The following is a 23706-nucleotide window of genomic DNA, read 5'->3' as shown; positions in this document are numbered from 1 at the left end:
ACAAGAGGGAGGGAGAGGAAGGGAGAGGAAGGGAGGAGGGAGAAAGAGAGAGATAGAAAGAGGAGAGAGAGAGACAGACAGACAGAGAGAGAAAGAGACAGACACAGAGAGAGAGAAAGAGAGAGAGAGAGACAGAGACACAGAGAGAGACAGAGACAGAGACACAGAGAGAGAGAGACAGAGACACAGAGAGAGACAGAGACAGAGACACAGAGAGAGAGAGAGACAGAGAGAGAGAGAGACAGAGACAGAGACACAGAGAGAGAGAGAGACAGAGACAGAGACACCCAGAGAGAGAGAGAAAGAGAGAGAGACAGAGACACAGAGAGAGACAGAGACAGAGACAGAGAGAGAGAGAGAGAGAGAATATGAACTAGCCGGGTTAGGGTAGAGGGGTGGAGTAAGAAAGCCAGGAGTGAGAAGCTGGGTGAAATAGACTGGCTAGATATTGCCCAGCCTTGAATGGTCAAACTGAGAAGCTTGAACTCCAACACAGGAAACACAGATGAGAAAGTTTGGGCACGAAGAGTAATTAGGGATGGAGCTGGCCCTGGTGGGTGGGGAGAAGATGCTAAGCCCCTGTCCTTCTCTCTTTGTATCAGGGGATGTTTGAGCCGTACTTGAAGAGCTTTTACATCAGGTCCACGGACCCAACACAGATCAAGATCCTGAAAGTGAGTGACGTTGACACAAATGGCTCGGTCTGTCTGTGATGTGGTGCACCCTTTCACTCTGTAGCCACCATCGTTACCAGGGCACATAAAATCCCCAGAGCTCCCTCTGCACATGATTCCCCCAACACCTTCACAAAAATCTTGCCTTCTCCTCATATTGGCAACTGCAGCTCCTCACTGGGTCCTCAGGCACAATTGCTGTTGGAGCCCAACCAAGCAATAAGCTTAAGCTAGAAAGCGGCTGATGTCTGAGGGTCTTGTGGAAAACAGAGTCATTGATTCCACTTAGAGCAGACGGTCCTGTCCCTCTCTATCAGCCTCCCCCTTCCCAGAGTCATTTGTCCGGTCCTGATCTGTTTTGTTATCTTTCGCCCACGCCCCTCCCTGTCTCTACTTCTATCCTAGTGCCAGTGACCCTGCCCCAGTCATGGGCATGGGGCCTGGCAGCTGGACCGAGGAGAGCTAGTCTGCTTGTTGTTCCACTTCAGTACTAGACGTGGTCACACTTCTGGAAACTACCACAAACCTCTCCTACATACATAAGCACTAGTGTGGGCATGTGCATCCTGCCAAACCTGCCAGTCCTATAGAAACCACAGGCACCAATACAAAGGCTCCATAGCATGTATGTATATTTGCACACTTAATGTTCTTGGCAAAGCGCAGACACTTTCAGTCCTACATACAGACATAGTTCCTCATTAACAGTAGAAAGAGAAGTTCCCACAGAGGGAGAAAGCATATGTGCTGATTTCAACTTCGCCACCGATTCTAGGTGCTAATGTAGACAAATCATTTATGTTGTTCTCTATTCTGTTTGTAAAAAGACGTAATCATCTTTCCCTTATATTTAGCACTTTTGTGATGATCAATTCAGATATTGGCTAGGAAGAACTATAAATGCCATGTAAACATAAGGCAAATAATAAATTTAGACATCATTGCTTTCTCTGCTTCTTTCTGCAGCTGGAAGTGCTGACCAACCTTGCCAACGAGACTAATATTCCTACAGTCCTAAGGGAATTTCAGGTACAGGGGTATCTTTTGGCCACGGTGGACTCTGTCCCCAAGGGATGGAGATCCTCCCAGATGATCACTCAGTGGGAATGAAGAGATCAGCAAGACCTTTGAGGCCCCCCAGATTCAGTGGGAAACAAACCAAATATGCCCGAAGGAAGGGAACACTGGCCCCCCCATGTCATACCCTCAACCACCATCTTGCTTATTCCCTAACATCTCTGGGCTTCCAGAACCCACCACCTCTCAAGTCAAGGGGAGTCACTGTCCTGCCTGGGTGATCTCATTCTGGCTGTGCAATGTGTGGCCCATTCTGGGGGTCTCTGCCTTGCCTGTGAAATCACTGGGCTCACTGCCCAGCCCTAAGGGAGACTTCCCAGCCTCAAGTTCCCCATATTTGTATCTCTAGACCTACATCCGAAGCATGGACAAAGACTTTGTGGCAGCCACAATCCAGGCCATTGGCAGATGTGCCACCAACATTGGCCGCGTCCGAGACACCTGTCTCAATGGCCTTGTGCAGCTCCTGTCCAACCGGGACGGTGAGTGTCCATCCACCCGTTCAGCCTTAGTGGGGTCTATTTGTCAGTGTGCTCAACTAGGATGGGAAGTATTCCTCCATTTCTCCAGCCACAAGGGGCAATGGGAAGCACCAGAGAAGGAGAATTATGGAGCCAGATAAGCAGTCTGTTATCAGGAAGAGCACTGAATTGGAGTAGGGGACTTAGGTTCCAAATCAAGAGTCTTAAGTTTAGAAATTTATGAATTTGTGTATTTTCCTTTGTAAAATAAGATTGGATTAGATTATCTCTAACGTCCCTTCTAGTGCTCAGTTTGGGATCGTTCTCTCGACCCTCACATGTCCATCTGTCCATCACAGGTGTCCTTGTCCATCTGTCTGTCCATTTTCTAGGATTCACCGTGCTGTCGCCTATGACCTATCAGTGTTCACCGGACCCTCACTCATTGTCTCTCTATTCCCAGAGCTTGTGGTCGCTGAATCAGTCGTTGTCATTAAGAAGCTGCTGCAGATGCAGCCATCGCAACATGGGGAGATCATTAAACACCTGGCTAAACTGACGGATAACATCCAGGTGGGTGCAAAGACAGAACCTGGGAGATCCATGACGGGAGGACCCCAGCTTCAGGCATCAGATACACAGAGAGGCTCTGAGGGAACCCAGATGGTGCCTCGGAATTGTAGGATGGACCAAAGAAAGTCAAGCTCCCTCTCCATGCTCATGTCCCTCCCCTTGTGGCCCCTCTGATGCCCATATCTCTGTGCCCCCAGGTCCCCATGGCCCGGGCCAGCATCCTCTGGCTCATTGGTGAATACTGTGAACACGTGCCCAGGATTGCCCCGGATGTTCTGCGGAAGATGGCAAAGTCGTTCACAGCAGAGGAAGACATTGTGAAACTGCAGGTCATCAACCTGGCTGCCAAGCTCTACCTGACCAACTCCAAACAGGTAGAGCTCCCAGAAATCCCTGGGCCACTCGTCCAGGCACAGGTGCACACCACGGGGAGATAGGAGGCGTGTTGTCCGGAGGATGGAGGAGCATCCTTGGAGTTAGGAAGGCAATCTGAGGGCTGACTGACGCACACAGGGAAGTTACAGCCTCCCAGAACTTCAGACCACGACGCTAACTTACAGATAAGAGGCCCGTCTGCATGGTTTGGGGGAAAATTTGCATCAATGAGCCCGGGAAAACATGTGTCTGGACCAAAAGAAAAAAGTAAGAGGTTTGAACTGGCTGATTTCTGAAGGCCATTCTAATTCTAAATCTGTAAAAGGACAAAACTTGCAAGTGAGACAGCCCAGAGGCTGCCACTCCCAGGAGTTTCCCTGCCCTCTGCTCTTTCCTGGGGCTGATAGGGAATCTACCTCTGTGGATTCACTTGCCTCTGTCTTCAGGCTGGGATTGGCGAAGAAAGGGACTATTTCAGGGCAATTTCAGAGCAGGAATATTTACAACAACCCAGGCTTGAGCTTCTAAGAAGCCACCTTCATCTCTCCTGGGGTAGAGAGAGACCTGGTGAATTCCCGGACCCTGGGCCCAGTGGGGTAGAGGAGGTAGCCTTGGGACTGGGAGCTTTAGGGCCTGTGGGACCCATGGTGCCAAGTTCTTGCAGGCCTGTTATCGACTTGAGGACTTCCTCAGGGGCCCAGCACCCTGTAGCAGCTGTTTCATAAAATTCTGAGCCAGCTTCTTTTTTTCCCGGATTCATTTTTTCCCCCAGATTCATTTTTTCCCCCACTCATTTTTCCCCCCCTTCATTTTTTTTCCCCGGATTCATTTTCTTTTCAGGATTCATTTTTTTTCCCCAGATGCATTTTTCCCCCAGATTCATTTTTTTTTTTTCAGGATTCATTTTTTTCCCCCTTCATTTTTTTTCCCGGATTCATTTTTTTTCCCCCTTCATTTTTTTTCCCGGATTCATTTTTTTTTCCCCAGATTCATTTTTTTTTTTTTTCAGGATTCATTTTCCCCCCCCATTCACTTTTTTCCATTCATTTTTTTTAGGATTCATTTTCCCCCCCATTCACTTTTTTCCATTCATTTTTTTGGGGGGGATTCATTTTTTTTTTTTTCCGAGGCAATTAAGGTTAAGTGACTGGCCTAGGAAGTGTCTGAGGTCACATTTGAACTCGGGTCCTCCCGACTCCAGGGCTGCTGCTCCATCCACGGCGCCCCCTAGCGGCCCGCGGATCCGTGTTTCAGAGACCTAGCTGCAGCACCGGCCTTGTGGGGAGAGCGCGGGCTCGCTGCACAAGGCCTGGCATGCTACTGAACAAATCCTTATTGATGGGTAGTGGATCCGTCAGGGTTTGAGGCCGTGGCGGAGGCGTGTGTCCCGCCATTTACAGAGAACACAGCTTGAGCTCCGTGAGCTTCCAGAGACAGTCTGAGAATGTTCAGTTAGATCTGTGAGCTCTGTTAGGTGTTAGGGGTTGGGAAAGGAAAGAGAGAAAAGAGAACAAAGAAAGAAGAATGGAAGGGGGGGAGAGAAGGGAAGGGAGAAGGAGAGAGGCAGGGAGAAAGGGGAGAGAACTTTATTAAATGCTTGCTGGGTGTCGGACACCGGCGGCAGCAGAGGAAGTGCTGGGTTGAGGACGAGGCTGTTCCCCCCGCGATGACCCCGCCCCCATCCCTTGATCGGGCAGCCCCCTGACCGCACCAGTAGAATTCCAGGGCCTGCCATTAAGCCCCTCCCACAACAGTACGCGGTGACCCACGTGCTCCTCCTAATGGCTTCCCTGCTTGGATTTAGTGATGGAAAAGCTCGGCGGGTTCTGCGCAGGAGAAGATGTCCTTCCAGTGACCCGCGCGGGCCTTGAGTCTGGGGGCCTGAAAAAATAGTGCAGGAGGGGCCGGGGGTTAATTGCTGCGGTTTCAATGAGATAACCATCTTTAATCGATCGAGGTATCTCTGGAAGCGGACTGCCATAGACTAAGCCGAGTCCGGGGGCAGAAACGGACGTAGTCAGACTTCCGGTGTGGCCGCTAGTGGCCGCTAGGTGGCGCAGTGAATAACGTGCTGGACCTGCAGGGTGAAATAGACAATCAGGACCTGGGCAATCCTGAACCTCTGCCTGCCTCAGTTTCCTCATCTGTAAAATGGGGATAAAATGAGATAATATTTGTAAAGTTCCTCGTAATGTTAACGCCCTATTTAGTTGGTAGTTGTCACTCTTCTCACTAAGGGGGCAGGGATTTATTCAGGACAGAAGGAAGAAGGCTTTCTGAGGTGACAGGCTTCTCCTCCGGCCGGTGCTCAGGGAGCCCCTCCCACATCCCCTTGTTGGCCCAGAATGTGGCGCCGTAACCGAGCTGATTTTTTTATTTTTTCCTCACCGCCATCATTTCCCCAAGGAATATGCGTGCGTCCAGTCGTGGTTGTAGACATTGAAATCAACCCTGTGAGAAACGCTTAAACGCTTGGTCTCAGTGAATTCGGGCTGTGTTTCACAGCCTCTAAGGGACAGGGGTGGTTTATCCCTGTCCGGGAAGGGCTCTCCGGAGCCGCCTCGCCTGGCATCTGAGCTCCCTTCCCGCGCGCGGGAAGCTGCCGCGTTGCTTTCTGGGCTCAGCTCCTCTTTTATTTTTGTTTATTTCGCCCCTTTCCCGTTCAGACCAAGCTGCTGACCCAGTATGTGCTGAGTCTGGCGAAGTACGATCAGAACTACGACATCCGGGACCGCGCCCGCTTTACCCGTCAGCTCATCGTGCCCTCGGAGCAGGGCGGCACCCTCAGCCGCCACGCGAAGAAGCTCTTCCTGGCTCCCAAGCCTGCCCCCGTGCTGGAGTCATCCTTCAAAGGTGCAGCCTGAAAACAAGGGCAAAGGGTCCGGGGTCGGGGTCTCGGAACTGCTTGGGACGGCGGACTCTCCCACTGGGGCACCGCCCCCCTTTAACCAACCCTCTCGTGGGCCAACGTCTCCATCGTGGCCCCGCTTCGCCGGGAAATGCTCCCGCCCTAGTCTGACTTTCCTTCCTTGGGTTGCGGGGTTAGGCCTCCTTCTTCCCTCCGGCTCCTTTCTGGCTGAGCCTCTGCTCTCCCTGCCTGGTTTGAATCAGAGCACACTTTTCCTTTTTTTTTCCTCCTCCTTTCCCATTCTTGAAGCAAGCACCCAGCCTTTGATTTTCTCTACAGACTTTACAATTCATGACACTGGGATTTACCCCCCCCCCAAAAAAAAAAAAAATTACAGATCTGCACAAAGCCTTAGAAGTCTCACAAAACAGTAATTTCTGGTATGAATTAGAATACAAAGGGAGTTTAACTCTGCTGTCTTTTGGCTCTTCTGGAAAAACCATCAATCACATCATCTTTCTTGGTGCTTTAGAGCAGCGGTCCTCAAACTTTTTAAACAGGCCTCAGTTCCGGTCCCGCAGACTGTGGGAGGGCCGGACTCTGTCTCCGCCCCTCAGCCCCGTTTGCCATAACCCGGCGGGCGCATAGACGTCCTCAGCAGCTGCACCTGGCCGGGGCAGTCGTTCGAGAACACCTGCTTTAGAGTTTCCCCCCCTGACTCCGTTCATTCCGGAGCTGCTTTTAGAGCCCGCACTTAAGGAGTGGCCCTGCTGCTCCCTTGCTTTCTTTGAGAAACGTGGTGGTCTGTAAATATTTTCACATATGATTTGGGTTCTTGACTAGACAAAGGACTTCTGTAATATTTATCAGTATTTTAAATAGAAACCCAGACACCATATTTTTTATAGTGTCATCTTTGTCCACAAGAGAAGGCGATGCTTTCTGGAGACCCCTTCCCTCACCACTAACGGTTACTGTCCAGGTACCCTCTCTGGGGACATTCTCTGTCCCCTCACAAACCCTTTCTTCAGGTAGAGAGACACAGAATATTTATTATTTTTTCACTAAATAAATATATTTACTATTTATTATTTGTTAACATTACTATTTATCATTCACTAAATAAAAGTAATTATTTTTTCATTTCACTAAATATTTAAGAAGCTGTAAAAATGTTAGCGATCTATGATGTAATTCAAGAAAGAGATTAGATCAGATATATTGATCTGGGAATCATCTGCATAGAGAGGATCGGTGAATTGATGTGAAATGCTATGGAGGGAAAAAAGAAGACTAATGACAAGGCCTTGGGGAATGCCCATGGTGGTACCATACAAGGGAATATGGCGGGAGGAAACAGCAAAGGAAACTGAGAAGGGCAGTGGATAGAGGGAGAGGCGGGGGAGAATTGTGTCATGAAAACCTAAAGGAGAGGCTGTGTTGGACATTACAGAGAAGTCGCAAAGGATCAGGACTGAGGAAAGGTCATTGGAAGTGACAAATAACAAATAGTTTCAGACTAAAAATCAGATTGTAGAGGGTTTAGAAAGGGGGAAGTAGAGGCACTAAGTGTAGGTGACTTTCTCAGGGACTTTAGCTATGAATAGAAAAAAAGGATAATAGTGTTTAGAAGAATTGCACATATTTAATCTATATTGGGATACTTACTGTCTAGGGGAGGAGAGATGCAGAGAGAGGGAGAAAAACATGGAATATAGGGTTTTGCAAAAGTGAATGTTGAAAATTATTTTTGCATGTATTTTGAAAACTAAAAGGCATGTATTTTATAAATATATGTAAATATATGCATGTATTTTGAAAATATAAAAAAAGAAAGAAATAGGATGAAATTTGGTACAGTTAGTTGAATCAAATGAAGTTTTTTTTAAAGAAGGGGGTAGACTTTATCATATTTATAGCAGAAGGGAAGGAATCAGTAGACAAATTGTATTCCAGTTTGGTCTCCTGGTTGTTCCTTGAACACAACACCTACCTTTTAGCTCCAAGCGTTTTCTCTACAATGCTCTTCCTCCTCATCTCTACCTGCTGATTTCTCTGACTTCCTTTAAGAAACGCTAAAACCCCATATTTCACAGAAAGCCATTCCCAAGTCATCCTAATTCTAAGGCTTTCTCTTCTACTGATTTCCCATTTATCCCATATATAACTTTTTATCTACATATTTGTTTGCTAGTTGAATGCCCCATTAGATTGTGGTTCTTGAGAATAGGGACTATCTTCTGCCTCTTTTTGACCTTCAGGCTTATGTGCCTGGTACTTTTGGGTGCTTCATAAATCTTTATTGACTAACTCAGTGACTCATGGCTTCCATGTCATCTCTCTCGGCTTGGCTATAACTTACTTCTGCTGTACTGCAGTGTTTGACCCCTTTCCTGCACCTACTTCTTCTTTGGTCCCTGAAGGGGGGACTAAGGTAATTTTAAACATTACCTCTTGGCCCACTACAGTCCTTCTAGGTGTTCCATTGATCCAGTAGCTCCCTTTTTTCCTCTCTGCTGGAAGGATCTATGGATCTGGTCTCTAGAATCTTATTTTAGCTCGAATCCACCTCTCTTGATCTCCACTGTTTTTGAAGTTGTTTCTACTATTTAACGAAACCAGCTTCACCACCACTCGTTCTATGTCCATATTTGATTCTCGTCTCTTCAATGACCATGAGTTCGTTCTTAATCATCTTCTTTCCTTTCAGCCTTTCTGAATCAAGTAAACTTCTTCCAACAAACAGAAGTGAATCCTCCTGCTTTTTTTTCATTTTAATATCTAGACTCCCTGTTTGTGTCATAATTGAGAACTATCTCTGATCATTTGCACACTGTATGCTTTGAGACCAATTAGGTTCTCAGTTGTATCCACCACATTGGCTTGTCTTGGATTACTCAGCCATTCACATATTCCTAAAGAAGGGCTGGAACTTCCCAAAGTCCCATAATTTCATTCATACAGCATATGATGTACAGTACACAGTTTTTGTTTTTTGGTTTTTTTTGGAGGCTGGGGTTAAGTGACTTGCCCAGGGTCACACAGCTAGGAAGTGTTAAGTGTCTGAGGCCAGATTTGAACTCGGGTCCTCCTGAATTCAAGGCTGGTGCTCTATCCACTGCGCCACTTAGCTGCCCCTACAATACACACTTTTAAAAATTGCTGGTTGTTTGTAATCATTCCCTGATGGAGTCTGTCCTTTCCTTGCAAAATCCCCCATTATATATTCTTTTTCTAGAGCCTTAACTGGGAATATTTTTACCTGGGGGAATATAATTGCGGAAGGGGTCATATAAAAAAATCTGTGATATACAGTAGAGTCCAACCATGATTTGTAGCTATGTCAGGAGAGAGGATGTCCTCAGCCTTCCACATCTCCTTTAGGTGTTTGGAGCCAGAAGGCAAAGATAGGAGAAAGGTACCAAGTGACAAAAATCCTGGGGAGTGGGCCAAGGAGCATTTAGGCAGATGACAGAAGATTTCAAGGGGAGAGAGGAAGCATTTCCTATCCTACCCCCAACCCATATTTTTGTCCTGGAACAAAGCCTCATTTGCCTTGTGCCTTTTCTTCTTTTCCACTTCACTTTCTTAGTGTCAGATTTTCTATTCAAATCGTGTTAGTAAAAATCTTCCTGAACACTTTCTCCATGGATTCCTCTTCAAATTTCCTGAAGTATATATATCCTTTCCCCTTGTGCTTTCCTTCTATATGCATATAGTCTGTCTATCTTTCCCAAACATCTCACTATGATATGCCCTTTACTATTAAATTCCCCTATAATGTGTATATCTTCCTAAAAATAATTTAAGAACCCAACACCATCATCTATATCTCTAATAACCTCATACTTTTCCCTAGAAATGAGAAAATCTGGAGTAGGGTTCAGTGTGCCAACTATAAGCAGCCTTTTGGGGAAAACAAACACCAAATCATAATCATTTTTAGCTCTGCTTACTGTTTACTTTCTTTTTATAAGTTTTAAATTTTATTTTTTTATTAATTTTATAATTATAACATTTTTTACAACATTATCCCTTGTACTTCCTTCTGTTCCGAATTTTTCCCCTCCTTCTCTCCACCCCCTCCCCTAGATGGCAGGCATTCCCATACATATTAAATATCTTATAGTGTATCCTAGGTACAATATATATGTGCAGAACGAATTTTGTTGTTGTTGTTGTTGTTGCAAAGGAAGAATTGGATTTGGAAGGTAAAAATAATCTGGGGTAAAAAACAAAAAATGCTCATAGTTTACTGTCCAACCTGAATTCTCACCTTGTAATTGTCCAACCTGAATTCTCACCTTGTCACTATCCAGACAACCTGAGTTCTCACCTAGTAATCCTAACAGTTTACACTCATTTCCCAGTGTTCCATCTCTGGGTGTAGCTGATTCTGTCCATCATTGATCAACTGGAAGTGAGTTGGATCTTCTCTATGTTGAAGATTTCCACTTCCATCAGGATACCTTCTCATACAGTATCATTGTTGCCATGTATAATGATCTCCTAGTTCTGCTTGTTTCACTCAGCATCAGTTGATGTAAGTCTCTCCAAGCCTCTCTGTATTCATCCTGTTGGTCATTTCTTACAGAACAATAATATTCCATAACATCCATATACCATAATTTACCCAACCATTCTCCAATTGATGGACATCCATTCATTTTCCAGTGTCTAGCCACTACAAAAAGAGCTGCCACAAACAGGTCCCTTTCCCTTCTTTAGTATTTCTTTGGGATATAAGCCCTGTAATAGCACTGCTGGGTCAAAGGGTATGCACAGTTTGATAACTTTTTGGGCACAGTTCCAAATTGCTCTCCAGAATGGTTGGATTCTTTCACAACTCCACCAACAATCCATCAGTGAGTGTCCCAGTTTTTCCACATCCCCTCCAGCATTCATCACCATTTGTTCCTATCATCTTAGCCAATCTGACAGGTGTGTAGTGGTATCTCAGAGTTGTCTTAATTTGCATTTCTCTGATTAATAGTGATTTGGAACACTCTTTCATATGAGTGGAAATAGTTTCAATTTCATCATCTGAAAATTGTTCATATGCTTTGACTTTATCATAAATTTTATTTTAAACTTAAGTACGAAATAAGGAAAGAAAGAATATGGCCATGTGCAAGGCAGAACGTAAGAGAGCAATAAATTTTCATTTTAAGAAAACTTATATAATAAAGACTACACATTGTCCAGCTTTGCTTTGTTTCCTTATAGGTTTTCTTTTGTTCTCTGCTGTATACTTCTTATTGTATTTTTGTTTTCTGCTCCCTTCCCTGCCCCCAAAGAAGGTTTCTATTAAGTGCAGATATATAGAAGTCAATAAATAGGTATCTATAAATATATATACAAATTTACTCATACACATATATGTAAAACTATATTATGCTTATCTCTATTATCTGTTTCTCTATATGGATATCATCTTCTTAAGTCCAAGTCTTTCCATGTTTTCCTGAATCAATACCACAGCAAAATTTCAATCCAAACACATTCTTCCTAGAGATTGTCTATGAAAGTTTATCTCCCCAATTTTCTGCATTTTTCTATTTCTTTTTTAAATATAATTTTTAATTTAAAAATTTTAAATTAAATTTTAATTTTTAATATAAAATAATCAAAATTATCCATTTTACATTTCAACAATGCTGTCCCCATATAATAAGGTATAAGGTCTGATACTACTGAATTCCTTCCTTAGATCTTTTTCCTCCTGGTTTCTTTGAAGTTGCTTTTGTTCTTCTAAATGAACATTGTCATTTTTTTCTAACTTAGTAAGATAGTTTTTTTTTTAGTAATTTAATTGCTTTGGAATTACACAAATAGGTAAAATTGTCACTTTTTATTATATTGGCTTTACTTACTCATGAACAATAAATATTAGTTAAATCATTTAGATCTAATTTTATATGTATAAAAAGTATTCTGCTTATATTCATATTACTCTTGAGTCTGTTTTGGAAGGTACCATCAGGTATTTTGTACTTGTCTAGTTATGTGAAATAGTCTAAAACAGTACTGAATAATTGACATACATTGTAGTTTCCCTGTTTTTCTCTTTTGATTAAATCTATTTTAGCTTTATCTGAAATCATGATTACTACCCCTGAATTTTTTTTATATAAAAATTCTATTCCTGACCTTTATTTTATGTTAGTGTATATATCTCATTTTTATATCATTTCCTGAAAGCAACATATTGTTGAATTCAAATTTGTAATCTGTTATCAGTTTTCATTTTATGGGTAAATTAATCCCATTCACATTCTAATTACTTGTTCCTGTACCTGTTCACATCCTTAACCCTGACTCTTGACTTTTGCCACACCTTTGCATTTTCATAGATCGGGACCACTTCCAGCTTGGCTCCTTGTCTCACCTGCTTAATGCCAAGGCCACTGGCTACCAAGAACTCCCAGACTGGCCTGAAGAAGCTCCTGACCCATCTGTCCGAAATGTAGAGGTGATTGGAAAGATGGGGAGGGATTGGGGAGGGATCCAGAAAGCCAGATAAACAGAGGAGTGGAGGGGCATAGGAGGGTAGATTGAGAGGAAGCAAAGGGTTGGGACCAAACACAAGCTTGTCTGTATCAACAGATTCAAAGCATGATGTGTTCTATCTCTGGGGTTAGGGAGTGGGAAGGAAAGCTAACCTATTGGTGTCTGTGGTTCTTAGATCATGATATGTATCATGATATTTCTGGCTCTTGTTCCTTCAAACTCTTAACTCTTCCCTTCTGGTGCCAGAGTCCATTGGTGCTTCCTGGACTCCCCAAACCTTTAAGTATGTTCAGAAGGGTCCTAAACCTTTTCCTCAGGGTATTTATTTTAAGGGCATGCTGGTCCACTCCTTCCTTCTTTATTGCTGCAACTGAACACCTCCAAATGCAAATCCCTGTTCCCTAGCTTCCCACTTCCCTGCTATTCCTTAAATGCAAAGCCTTTGCAGATTTTCTAAGGACTATTACTATGACACTGCAAGCAGGTGGTAAGTAGATGTGGAAGTTCAGAGTTTCAGTCACAGCTGTCTCAGCTTGCAATCTAATGATGCTAAATGTTCTTGGACCTCAAGTTAACTTCTATACTTACTCCTGGCCTAAGTTGCTTAGCTTCTGTGAAGATCTCTTTGATTCCCTGCTTTCCTTGGCTTTGAATCTGCTTTGCTGTAAAAGAGTTAAACTATAACATAAAAGCAGCTTCACGGCTTCTCCTCTTGTACCTAAAGCAAATACATGGCCCTTTGAGATATTTGTAAGAGTTTCATTGCTGCCAGCAGCAGGGGGCCAGAACTTTCAAGAAGTCTACAAGTCTCACAATAGAAACTGTGCTTAATGTTTGGAACCTAAATGGAACTAGACCTTGCTATCTCTTAGCTTCAACAAACTCCAAGAAATCCTAACAAACTCTATCATCTTTCTGAAGTTCCTGGATCCCCTGTGCAACCTTTGACTCCCCTTTAATTCTCTAACATCCAGACTTTCCTTCCCTTTTCAGTGAGACTTTTTGGGTTTGGGTAATGTGAGGGCCAATACAATCAATAGTCATGTGAATTTCAGAGGAAAGCTCAGGTGTCTGTCTGTTCCTCAAGGGCATCTTCCAATAGCTTCAAATATTTATGTCCTATCCTATCTTCCAATGAGAAGATGGTGTTTTCAAAAGACCATGCTGAACATTTATGTAAAGTAAGAGTCTTTGGGCAGATCATTTAGGTTAGAACCAACAAGGGCTCTAAGAGCAGAGAGCAAGATGCAACAGAAGAAGCACTTGGATTGGAACGTGTGGACCTCAGTTTCCTTGATTGTAAAAAGAGAGGATTGGACCAGAAGATTTCTTAAGTTTCTTCCCATCTGTAAATCTACAATTATTTACTTCAATTCCCTCATTTCCCAGATGGGGACTTAAGTGACTTGTCTGATGCCACAGAATTAGTAGGGCAGAGCCAGTGTTAAAATCCAGAGCCTCTGACTCCAAATCTAGTTCTTCTATCACAGCACACCAACCAAGGTGCTTGATTCTAAGTCAATCATTCTACTTCAAGGAAAGTCTGAGAGCCTACTATGTACAAGCCAACTGCTAGGTACTGCCGTAGAGAGAAAACATAAACACACAAAAAAAACTTAAAGATTGAACATGAAAAATATATAAGGAGAAATAAAAGCAAATAGTCAGTCAATCAGCATTTGTTAAATGTTTACTATGTTCCAGTCCCAGGCGTCATGTAGCTCACAATATAATGGGGGAGATGCTATGTGAACATTTATGAACAAACAAGTTACAGGCAGGATAATTTGGAGATAATTACCAGAGGTAAGGCAATAGCCTTAACAGAGAATGGGAAAGGCTTCTTCTTGCAGAAGTTAGGATTTTATCTGGGCCTTGAAGAAAGCCAGGGAAGCCCAGAGGTGAAGATAAGGAAGGAGAATGTTCCAGTGAGAGTCACAAGATGGAGTGTGTTGTTCAAGGAAGAGCCAGAACTAGTGTCAGTGAATTGAAGAATACTGTGCTAGGGGAATGTAAGGTATAAGGGGGACCAGATTATGAAGGTTTTTAAATGCCTCCCATGTACTATAAGAATTCTTTGCAGGGAAAGATAATATCTGGCTAAGGTGATCAGAGGAGACTTTGTTGAGGGGAGGGGGATTTGAGCTGAATTTTAAAAGTTTGGTAAGATGTGAAAAAGTAGAGAGGTCGGAGCATGGGGGAGTGGGTGTGGCACTAGACTTGGAGTCAGGAAGACGTGGATAAAAATGCTGCCCCAGATGTATACTAGCTGTGGGAAATTGGGCAAGTCACTTAACTCTGTTGTGCCTCCGTTTCCTCTTCTGGGAAAGGAGGGGGTTGGACTTGAAGGCCTCAAATGCTCCTTCCAGATCTAAATCTGCAATCCTATGACCCACCAGGTGCAAGGAAAGGTGTGAGCAAAGTTACAGAAGTGAAAAGCTGCTGGATGTGTTTAGGAGGTGACAAGAACCATTTGCTTTTTGGAGAATTAATAGATCAGGGAAATATCTGTCTGGAATGTGCTATATCTGGGTTTCAGCAAGACACTTTGACAGTCTTTCATGATATCCTTGTGGACAAAGATGGGCAAATGGAAACTGGATAATAGAATTAAGTGACAGAAGCTCCCCAAAGAATAGCCATTAATAGATATGTGGAAAGACTCCGTCCTTGGCCCTGTACTAGTCAGTGTTTTTCTCCTTGACTTTGGATGAAGACATAAAAGTTTTGCAAATGGCACAAGTTTGGAGAAAGAAGGACTATATTAGATGGAAGCTAGAACGCTGAGCATGAGATGAGATGTCACGAGCATCATGATGTAAAACCCTTTATTTATGGATGTGGGATTTGTGTGTGGTGGGGTTAAGCTAGAAGGAAAACAGTGGGCCTACAAAAACATGCCAGAAAGATGCTGGGCTTCCTTTGGCTTGCAAGTCCAGTGCCAAGGTGGGTGGCAGCGAGGCACTCTGGAGCACAGCGGTACAACAGCCAGTTAATCAGTCAGTGTATCCACTTGCATAAGCCATTACACCAAGAATATACTTGACAGCTAATGGAAAGGGGAAAGGAGTCATTTCATCCAGGTCCCTAACTTTTCCCAAATACTTCTTAACCTACAGGAGGAGGATCTTTCCTTGATTGAAACTCACATGGGTCTGTTGGGCGATTATACCAAGGTCCCTTTGGTGTGAAGTGTTCCCCCCACCCAACTTCCCCATTACACGCAGCGCTCCACTTTGGGTCTTCCGTGTGCAGTGTCCTTCTTATCCCTGCATGTACACTCAGCCCATCCATGGGCATTCCACTCTCCCACATCCCTGACTTGTGTGCAGTGGCTCCCTCTTCTCCCTCACCTCCTAGATCCTATGTCAGACCCCCCACCTTCAAAGGAGGAACCAGATCTGGCTTGTCTCCTAATCTGGGTTAACAGGCTGTAGAGAAGAAACCCTAATGAAGAGAGGGTCCCTGTGTGGAGAGGAGGGGAGGGGGAGAACAGGCTTGACTTGACTTTTTCTTGCCCTCTTTAAATTCCTCTCCATTCCTCACCCACTCAGGTTCCAGAATGGACCAAGTGCTCCAACCGGGAGAAAAGGAAGGAGAAGGAGAAACCTTTTTACTCAGACTCAGAGGGAGAGTCAGGGCCCACGGAGTCAGCAGACAGTGGTAAGAATAGAATGCGCCCCCACAAGAGCATCCCCATAGTGTGTGTCCCCCTTCTCCAGTTTGTGGATGCATCATTTCTACAAGTGTGTGGCAGTTCTCTAAGTGTGATGTCTGTGTCTGGGTATATGCACCCATGAATATTCATGCAAACACAGTAATTGCCGTAGTTCTTTGCATGTGTGTGTATTCACGAGTCTGAAGCCTCCTGGATAAATGTGTGTCCCACCCTCATGCACACACTGAAATGTCTGTCCCATGTATGTCTGTGTCTTTTTCCATTTCAATGAGTCCTGGCGTCTCCATGTCAGAATGTGGTCCATATCTATGTACTTGTGCATTTACATGCATGAGGGTGCATTCGGATTGTGTGACTTGAGCAGTCCAAGAGACTGGGATTTTAGGCTTCCCTGAAAGAACTGGGGTCAGGGAGTGAATTCTGCTTGAACCCTGGGCCCAGGGAGCCTGGCCAGGAGCTGAGCAGTCACAGAGCCCTGGCCCTGATCTGGCCCTGACCCAGCCCTCCACCACAGACCCTGAGTCTGTGAGCGAGTCTGAGAGTAAGAGCAGCAACGAGAGCGGCTCAGGAACCAGCAGCGATGAGGACGATGAAGAGGATCAGAGTGATGAGCAGGAGGCAGACGAGAAGAAGAAAGGGAGAAGAGGCAAGGAGGCCTCCAGGGAGAGCGGAGAGAGGTGATTTTGGGGTCCTTCCCACACCAGAAAGGACAAAGTCCGCAAGCAGCCCACGGAGGGAACTGTTGGTAAAGTACGGATCCCAGATCCCAGAGCTGAAAGGGACTTTAGATATAGTCTCATGAGCCCCTTCCTGTCTTGTGATAGCTGACAAATTTGGAGCCCTACTTGTTCGTGCTTTGGCTAGCTTGTGTACGCCAGGCCAGCCGCTGTCCACAAATGCTGGAGGTCAGAGATGACTCTGGTCAATAACTGGCACCTTCTTAATGGAAACTTCAGACTCCTTTGGTTGAGGATGTTGATCTAATGCTTTCCAACTTCCCCAGAGAGAATCCAGGGTCAAGCTTGAGTCAAGTGGCAATACACAAGGCTTTGGGTGCTGTTTAGGTCTATCACAGAAAATTTTGTAGAGAACCTGAAATGTTTTTTACTTTACTATGTAGTTGGCAGCCATTACCTCCTCCCAGTTACACGCTGTGATTAAAAAGGAAATCTTTCCATCTATTCTCCAAGAGAAAACTTAAAAAGTCTATTTTGGAATAGCTGATGAGTCTAAATGAGAGTCCAAATGGCAGTTATTTCTTCTGAAGAATGGAAGCTTATAGATCTCCTGCTGTTTTTTGAGGGTGACTCTACGGGGCTTCATGGCCATCCCTAGAGTGGGTTCTCATTTAAGAGACATGCAGAGTGGGCTGGAGCTAACAGTGTAAGCCCAGGGTGTTGGCAGATACAGAGCATAGCATGGGGAGAGCTTTTCTAAGAAAGGGAAGGTCAAAGGAAAGTGGCCCTTGAGACAACAATCATAGCTACTATACCAGCTGCCTTAAGTGTTTACATACATTGCCTTATATGGTTGAAGGAATGATTTTACTGAAGAAAAGAATAAAAAGGGACATGATAACAGTATTCATGTCCTTAAGCAATTAAAATATGGAATAGTCTGAGACTTTGTTTTACTAGGATACTGAGCGCAGAACCAAGAGATCGGAAGTCACAGGGAGGTAGATTTTGGCTCAATAGAAAGAAAAGCTTCTCAGTTATTACAGTTGTCCCAAAAGTCATATGGCGTGCTTTGAGAGACTGTAGGCTCCTCTTTACTAGCAGGAGATGCTGTGTGATCACTTGTTGGGTGTGTTGTAGAAGGAAGGTTTTTTGAGAAGTGGTCTTAAGTATCTAAAGTAGTCTAAAGTCCCTTCTACCTCTGAGAGACTGATTCTGTGAAGGTGTCAATGACCATTTGCCAAACTGGATAAGTTGCCCAGAAAAAGCCTTCTTCCACTGTTTCAAAGGGCAAGGCTGAGGGGGATTTGAGCTCTGGGAATATGGTCTTAATCTGTTTCTACCCCTCCAAGTGATCAGAGTGAAGAGGAGCAGGAAAAGAAGGTAAAGAAGAAGAAGAAGGCACATGAAAGGAAAGAGACATCTGAATCCTCAGAAGAGGAGGGGAGTGCTTCAGACAGCAGCTCATCGGAATCCGAGTCAGCATCCGAGTCTGAGGATGAAGAGGAAGAGGAACCAGCAGAGCCTGACACTTGGAGAAGAAAGACAGTAAGAACAAAGGGTTAGGGAGAGAGAGAAAGGGAGAGGAGATTCAGCCTATCCTAGGAGTCAACTCAGTGGAAGTGGCCGGGCTGTTGTCCTCTGCCTTTCTCAGGCACAGACTGTAATGTGTTCCCCTTCCCTCCTTCTACCTTGTGCTCAGCCTCCAAGTAGCAAGATAACCCCCAAAACCAAGGAGATCTCCCTGCTTGATCTGGAAGACTGTGAGTGGGGAAGTTTGTTATTGGGGGAGGGGAGTAGGGAAGTTTGTTACTGGGAGGAGGGGCATTGTGTGATGGAGGGGAAAGGTCACCCCCATGATGGGAGCTGCCAGTAAGGGATGACTTTGCTAAATATGTGGATCTGTAAATAGCTCAAGGTGATCAGTGGTTTATGCACAGGGAGCAAAGTTGTTTTAATTCCACAAGGCACCAGTTCTGGGGCGCACTGTGTAGCCACGTCTGGGTAAAGGTCCAGGCCCTGTGTAGCCTCCTTACAGAGCTTAGTAGGCCCTACTACTTCTGGGAATCAGCGCTACAACTTCTGCCTGGTAGTGTCTGGGTCGGGATTGGAGCCACAGGTCTCAGACTTGCCCAGCCTCTCTTCCCCGAGGCTGCCTGCGGGCAGAAGAGCCTGCCTTCTGTCCAGCCCCTGTCTCTGAGGGGCCTCGAGGTCTATTCCTCTCTGACCTCTCCTTACCTGACAGGCCTTTCTCCGGGCTCGCTGTCCGTGGTGCTGAATCAGACACTGACTCTCCTCCCTAGTTCCTTCCGGATATCCCTCCCCTCCCTCCTCCTTCCTCTCCTCCCCCAGGCTGCCCTTGTGAAGTGCTCGTTTCTCCCCACAGTTACTCCCCCCAGCGTGCAGCCAGTGTCCCCTCCGAAGGTCGTCTCCACCAGTTTAGTCACCGACCTGGAAGGCCTGACCCTCACTGACTCCTCCCTGGCGCCCTCGGTGAGAGTGGGAGCCCTTAGAGGGAGGCAGGGGAAGAGGGCGGCGACCACGGAGTCACTGTCTGTCCCTAAGGGACAGGGGCAAGCCTCGGGGAGTGGGCAGGGTCTGATTGTGGGCCTGTTGCACTAATCCTTTCTTGTTTCTCCATTTCCCGGTCTGTGTCCTTCTCCTCCCGCTGCCCATCTTTATGCTCTCCTCCTCCCTCCCTCCCCTTCCCGCCCACAGCTGCTCAGCCCTGTGATGGGCCCAGGGAAGCGGCAGGAGCTGCTACACCGTGTGGCAGGGGAGGGGCTGGCCGTTGAGTACGTCTTCAGCCGACAGCCCTTCCCGGGGGACCCCCACATGGTATCGGTGTGCATCCACTTCTCCAATAGCTCAGACACCCCTGTGAAGGGTCTGCACGTGGGGGTGCCCCATCAGCAGCCTGGCATATGCATCCAAGAGTTCCCCGAGATTGGTGAGGATGGTTACAGGGAAACGGGGGGGGGGGGGGGGAGGAGGGGGAACAGCCTTGATAGCCTCATAGCCCTTGGCTGGGGCTTGCTTATCCTGTTTATTAAATCTATGCCCTGGGTCTATCTAAATTCCCCTCTGTGTGTCTGTGTGCTTATTGAGGATTGTGAGCTTCCCAAGGGCAGGGATAGGAGCCATTCATTTACTTGGTACAGTGCCCAGGACTTGCAGAATCCAAAATCATCCGTGCTCCCTGTAGATTGAGACCGGCACCGATTGTGCTCTCTGCAGATTGTGCCTAAGCACACAGCCCTGGGGACGGAGGATTTTGAGGGCAGGCGGAGGCCATGCTGCTTGACACAGCGGTGCCCTGAGAATGCTGTTTGGCAAAACCAGCCTTGTGTAGGCAGCGCATAGGCCTCTGTGCCCTGGCACAGAGAGAGCTTAGTAAGGCAGTGCTTGTTGCAGATGGCAGCAGCACAGACTGTGCAGGTATGGACTACACCCTGAAGATACTGCCTGGCACCGACAGGGACGAGTTTAGACACAGATGGCGCTTGCTGTAATATAAATGATGCTCGGTACAGATGGTGGCTGGTACAGAAAGATAGTGACCAGCATACAAGCGTCCAGGAGACGGGCTCTGAGCAGATGGGACCCGTATATGTTGTGCCTGGAAGATAATGTCTGGCACAAGCAGTGCCAATATAGAGATTTGTTAAGTGCAGATGGAGCCTGTGCAGATGGCTCCTGAGAGGCATCGCCTGTCACACCCGGAGACAGTGATTTTCCTTGCTTTGGAGATGCTTTAGCTATGGGACTGGGAATAGGCAGGTAGGGGGTGATGATGTAGAGCACAGACAGGGTGATGGGGAAGGAAGACCTTTTTTCTTGGGCAAAGAATATGGAGAGGGAGATCTCAAGAGGAAAAAGAAAGGGAGGAGAATCCCTGATTAGTCTTAATACTCCATTGAGGTTAATGATAGGGCAAGGAGGCAGAATACAAAAAAATAAAGGTTTCATTGCTTTAGGAAGTTAATGGTGCCCAAGGGTCAGGTTCCCTGGGCAGGATGGTGACAGCAGATTTACCCTTCTCTTTCTCACAGAATCCCTGGCACCTGGTGATTCAGTTACAGCCATCATGGGCATCAACTTCTCTGACTCCACCCAGGCCGCCACCTTTCAGCTGTGGTATATGTTGATTCTGGATCCCAAGATGTCCTGGAGGGAGGGAAGTTGGGTTCTTTCCTGGAATAGAATTGGGGAGGGGGGAGGAGAGACCCCATTTTCTAAGGTCCAGCTCTCATGTTCAGGCCCATCCCAGCCTTTGTCAGGAAAGAAGGGCTTGGTATTAACTTTACTTTCTCACCTTCCCCTAGCACCCAAACTCGACAGTTCTACGTCTCCATCCAGCCACCAGTGGGGGAATTAATGGCCCCTGTGTTTATGAGTGAAAATGAGTTCAAGAAGGAGCAGGGTGAGTAACCAGGAAAGCCCCAAGTTGAGGGCCCAGCATCCCTCTACAAGACTACAGTGTTATCAGCTAAACTCTGTCCTAGAAGGGTTACCTATTCCTAACTACGGAGAGGCCTTGGGGTGAGCCGATTTGAGATTTGGATCTCACCTTCTCGTCCCGTCTGGCCTGATGGGGGCAGGCTCAGTTCCAAGTCAGAGAAGTTTTGAACAGGCCTGGGTGCCAGGTTCTTCCCTCCACCACCTTATCCCACCAATACCAACTCTTTAACTTTTGGGTCCACAGCGAAGCTGACAGGGATGAGTGAAATCACAGAGAAGTTGACCCTACCAGACACGTGCTCAAATGACCCCATTATAGTCCAGAGGGTTTCTGCCACGGCTAATCTTGGCCGGATACCCTGTGGGACTCCTGATGAATACAGGTGAACCAGGGCCCTAACCAGGAGGGGAGGGATCCAGGAAGAAGGTGCAGGGATTTTTATGGAATATGGGGGTTCTGACGAGGGTCTGGTTGGGGTAGGGAAGGACGTGGAGTAGACTAGGACTCTATGTGGATGGAAGGTGCCCCCTAACTTATGATATGTAAAGGTCACCCCCTCCCTATTCAGAACTGGAGTTCCTGTCCACTTTACCATCTTCCTTGTGGCTCTCTTCAGAGACTTTTCTCAGGACTCCTCTCTTCCTCTGTACATATGCCTCCCATTCCCCTCTTCTCCAAAGGTTTGCTGGAAGAACGCTGACCAGTGGAAGCCTGGTTCTACTTACCCTGGATGCCCGGGTGACTGGAGCTGCTCAGCTAACAGTCAACAGTGAGAAGATGGTGATTGGCACCATGCTGGTGAAGGATGTCATCCAGGCTTTGACACAGTGATTCTATGCATCTGCCTCATTAGCTTCCCCCTTTCCCTTCCCCCAAGCCACAACATTTACCCCTTTTACTGCCTCATCAAATCCCCGCCCAAAGCTGCAGACTGGGCCCTGAAACTGTCTCCCTCCTCATGCCCTGGCTCCTACTGTTCCACATTCACTCCCAGTTCTGTCCTTGGTGAGGGACTCACTTTGCTGGTTATGGACCTTCACTGTCCTCCCCAAGGGAGTCCTTAAGGTGGGGAGGGAAAGGAGGGAGTGGCAGCTGCCTCCCCTAGCCCAATATCCTTTGTTTACTCATGGAGAATCTCAATAAAACTGCCTCCCTTCACCTACCCCTTCTCTCTGGGTCCTTTTGGAGGTGCTTGGTAAAGGTGCCAGAGGCTGGCAAGGCCCTACAGAAGCATCCATTACTGAACCCATGAAGTGATCCTTGTATGAACTCTCTCACAGCTCTAGGAAGGAGCCAGGGACGGCTCTAGGTCAGCAGAAATGGGACACAGCATACTGTCCCATGCCTGTGTCAAAGCAGGTACTCTGCCTAAAAATAGGCAAGGATGAGGAGAGCTTGAGGGAACTTTTGGTTTGAAGTAAGGAGCAGGGCATGAGGACTATGTATTCAGGGAGATATGAGCCTAAGAATCCCTACTAGGCTCTGGGAGTTGATGGCAGGAAGAACAATCATATAGTAGCTGGAGGAGCAAGAAGACCCTGTAAGGCAGGTGGAGAAAAGGTGCTAGAGAAGGAAGAAGAGACTCCCCATTGTTGGTGTAGGCAGGGCTAGGGAATGAGAAAGCAGTGTAGAAGAGGGGAAAAGAAAACCAAGGGAAAACGAGGCAAAAAAATCAGTCTCGAACCTCTTCAACATTCTTCTTTTCTGTTCAAACCACATATCTCTGCAGTTATCTGTAGTGAGCATCTTTAGTAATCCAAAAGGACTTGGTGCATTTAAGGGGCAATCAGAGAAAGGTTAAAGGACTGCATTTCTGGTCTGCCATTAGCTTTGGTTTCTACTGCAAATGTAGGTAGTTATTGTGGCAAGAGAAAACAAAGAACAGTCTGTTCTGTTGCTGGAGCCCAGAAAAAAAATACTTGCAGTCCAGAACCCCGAGGCTATGGGATGGGAAGGCTATGTTTTCAAGACCTTCATTTGTCAAAAAGGAAGATAATTAAATATGGTACACATACATCAAAGAGGCCAGAGTTCCCTCTGAAATATAGATGAATGTTATTTCAGTCCTCTGTGTAACTGATTTCAAAGCATTATTTTATTATTATTATCCATTATTATGTATCTGTTCTTCACCAATTTGTATAGAAAGATCTGAAAGGATCTTTGTATGAAAAAGAAGGTAGTAATGAAATTGAATATAAAGCTATGACAGGGCATGGAAAAATCAGAGCATCTTAGAGGGCATTTATTCCGGCTCCCTCATTTTACAGATGATGAAGTAAAATCTACAAAATTAAATGACCTAACCAAAGATGAGGGAGACAGGAACTATCATGTACAAAGATCTCATTTGATCCTAATAATAACCCT

The 23706-nt window shown here is 45.8% G+C and overlaps 1 protein-coding gene across 2 annotated transcripts in view; it reads left to right on the top strand.

Moving 5' to 3' along the window:
- The window catches only part of AP3B2 (adaptor related protein complex 3 subunit beta 2), a 47154-nt gene extending 24656 nt beyond the window's left edge, over window positions 1–22498 (top strand). Inside the window, exons 10-26 of one of the 2 annotated variants that reach the window (XM_074296162.1) lie at window positions 603–674; window positions 1641–1703; window positions 2101–2233; window positions 2676–2785; window positions 2983–3159; window positions 5827–6013; window positions 12362–12480; window positions 16073–16181; window positions 16712–16874; window positions 18227–18422; window positions 18577–18637; window positions 19261–19367; window positions 19593–19824; window positions 20927–21011; window positions 21200–21297; window positions 21580–21718; window positions 22017–22498. In XM_074296162.1, coding sequence (XP_074152263.1) covers window positions 603–674; window positions 1641–1703; window positions 2101–2233; window positions 2676–2785; window positions 2983–3159; window positions 5827–6013; window positions 12362–12480; window positions 16073–16181; window positions 16712–16874; window positions 18227–18422; window positions 18577–18637; window positions 19261–19367; window positions 19593–19824; window positions 20927–21011; window positions 21200–21297; window positions 21580–21718; window positions 22017–22167 — 2202 coding nt within the window. In that variant the 3' untranslated portion in view covers window positions 22168–22498. Of the gene's footprint in view, window positions 1–602; window positions 675–1640; window positions 1704–2100; window positions 2234–2675; window positions 2786–2982; window positions 3160–5694; window positions 6014–12361; window positions 12481–16072; window positions 16182–16711; window positions 16875–18226; window positions 18423–18576; window positions 18638–19260; window positions 19368–19592; window positions 19825–20926; window positions 21012–21199; window positions 21298–21579; window positions 21719–22016 lie in introns of those variants that run through there. The other variant, XM_074296163.1, reaches the window with a different exon arrangement.
- Window positions 22499–23706: the final 1208 nt, after the last annotated feature.

Source organism: Sminthopsis crassicaudata, chromosome 2 (assembly GCF_048593235.1).
Source record: "Sminthopsis crassicaudata isolate SCR6 chromosome 2, ASM4859323v1, whole genome shotgun sequence".
NCBI lineage: Eukaryota > Metazoa > Chordata > Mammalia > Dasyuromorphia > Dasyuridae > Sminthopsis > Sminthopsis crassicaudata.
The sequence above is the reverse complement of the archived record's forward strand: the minus strand, read 5'-3'. Positions and strand labels throughout refer to the sequence as shown.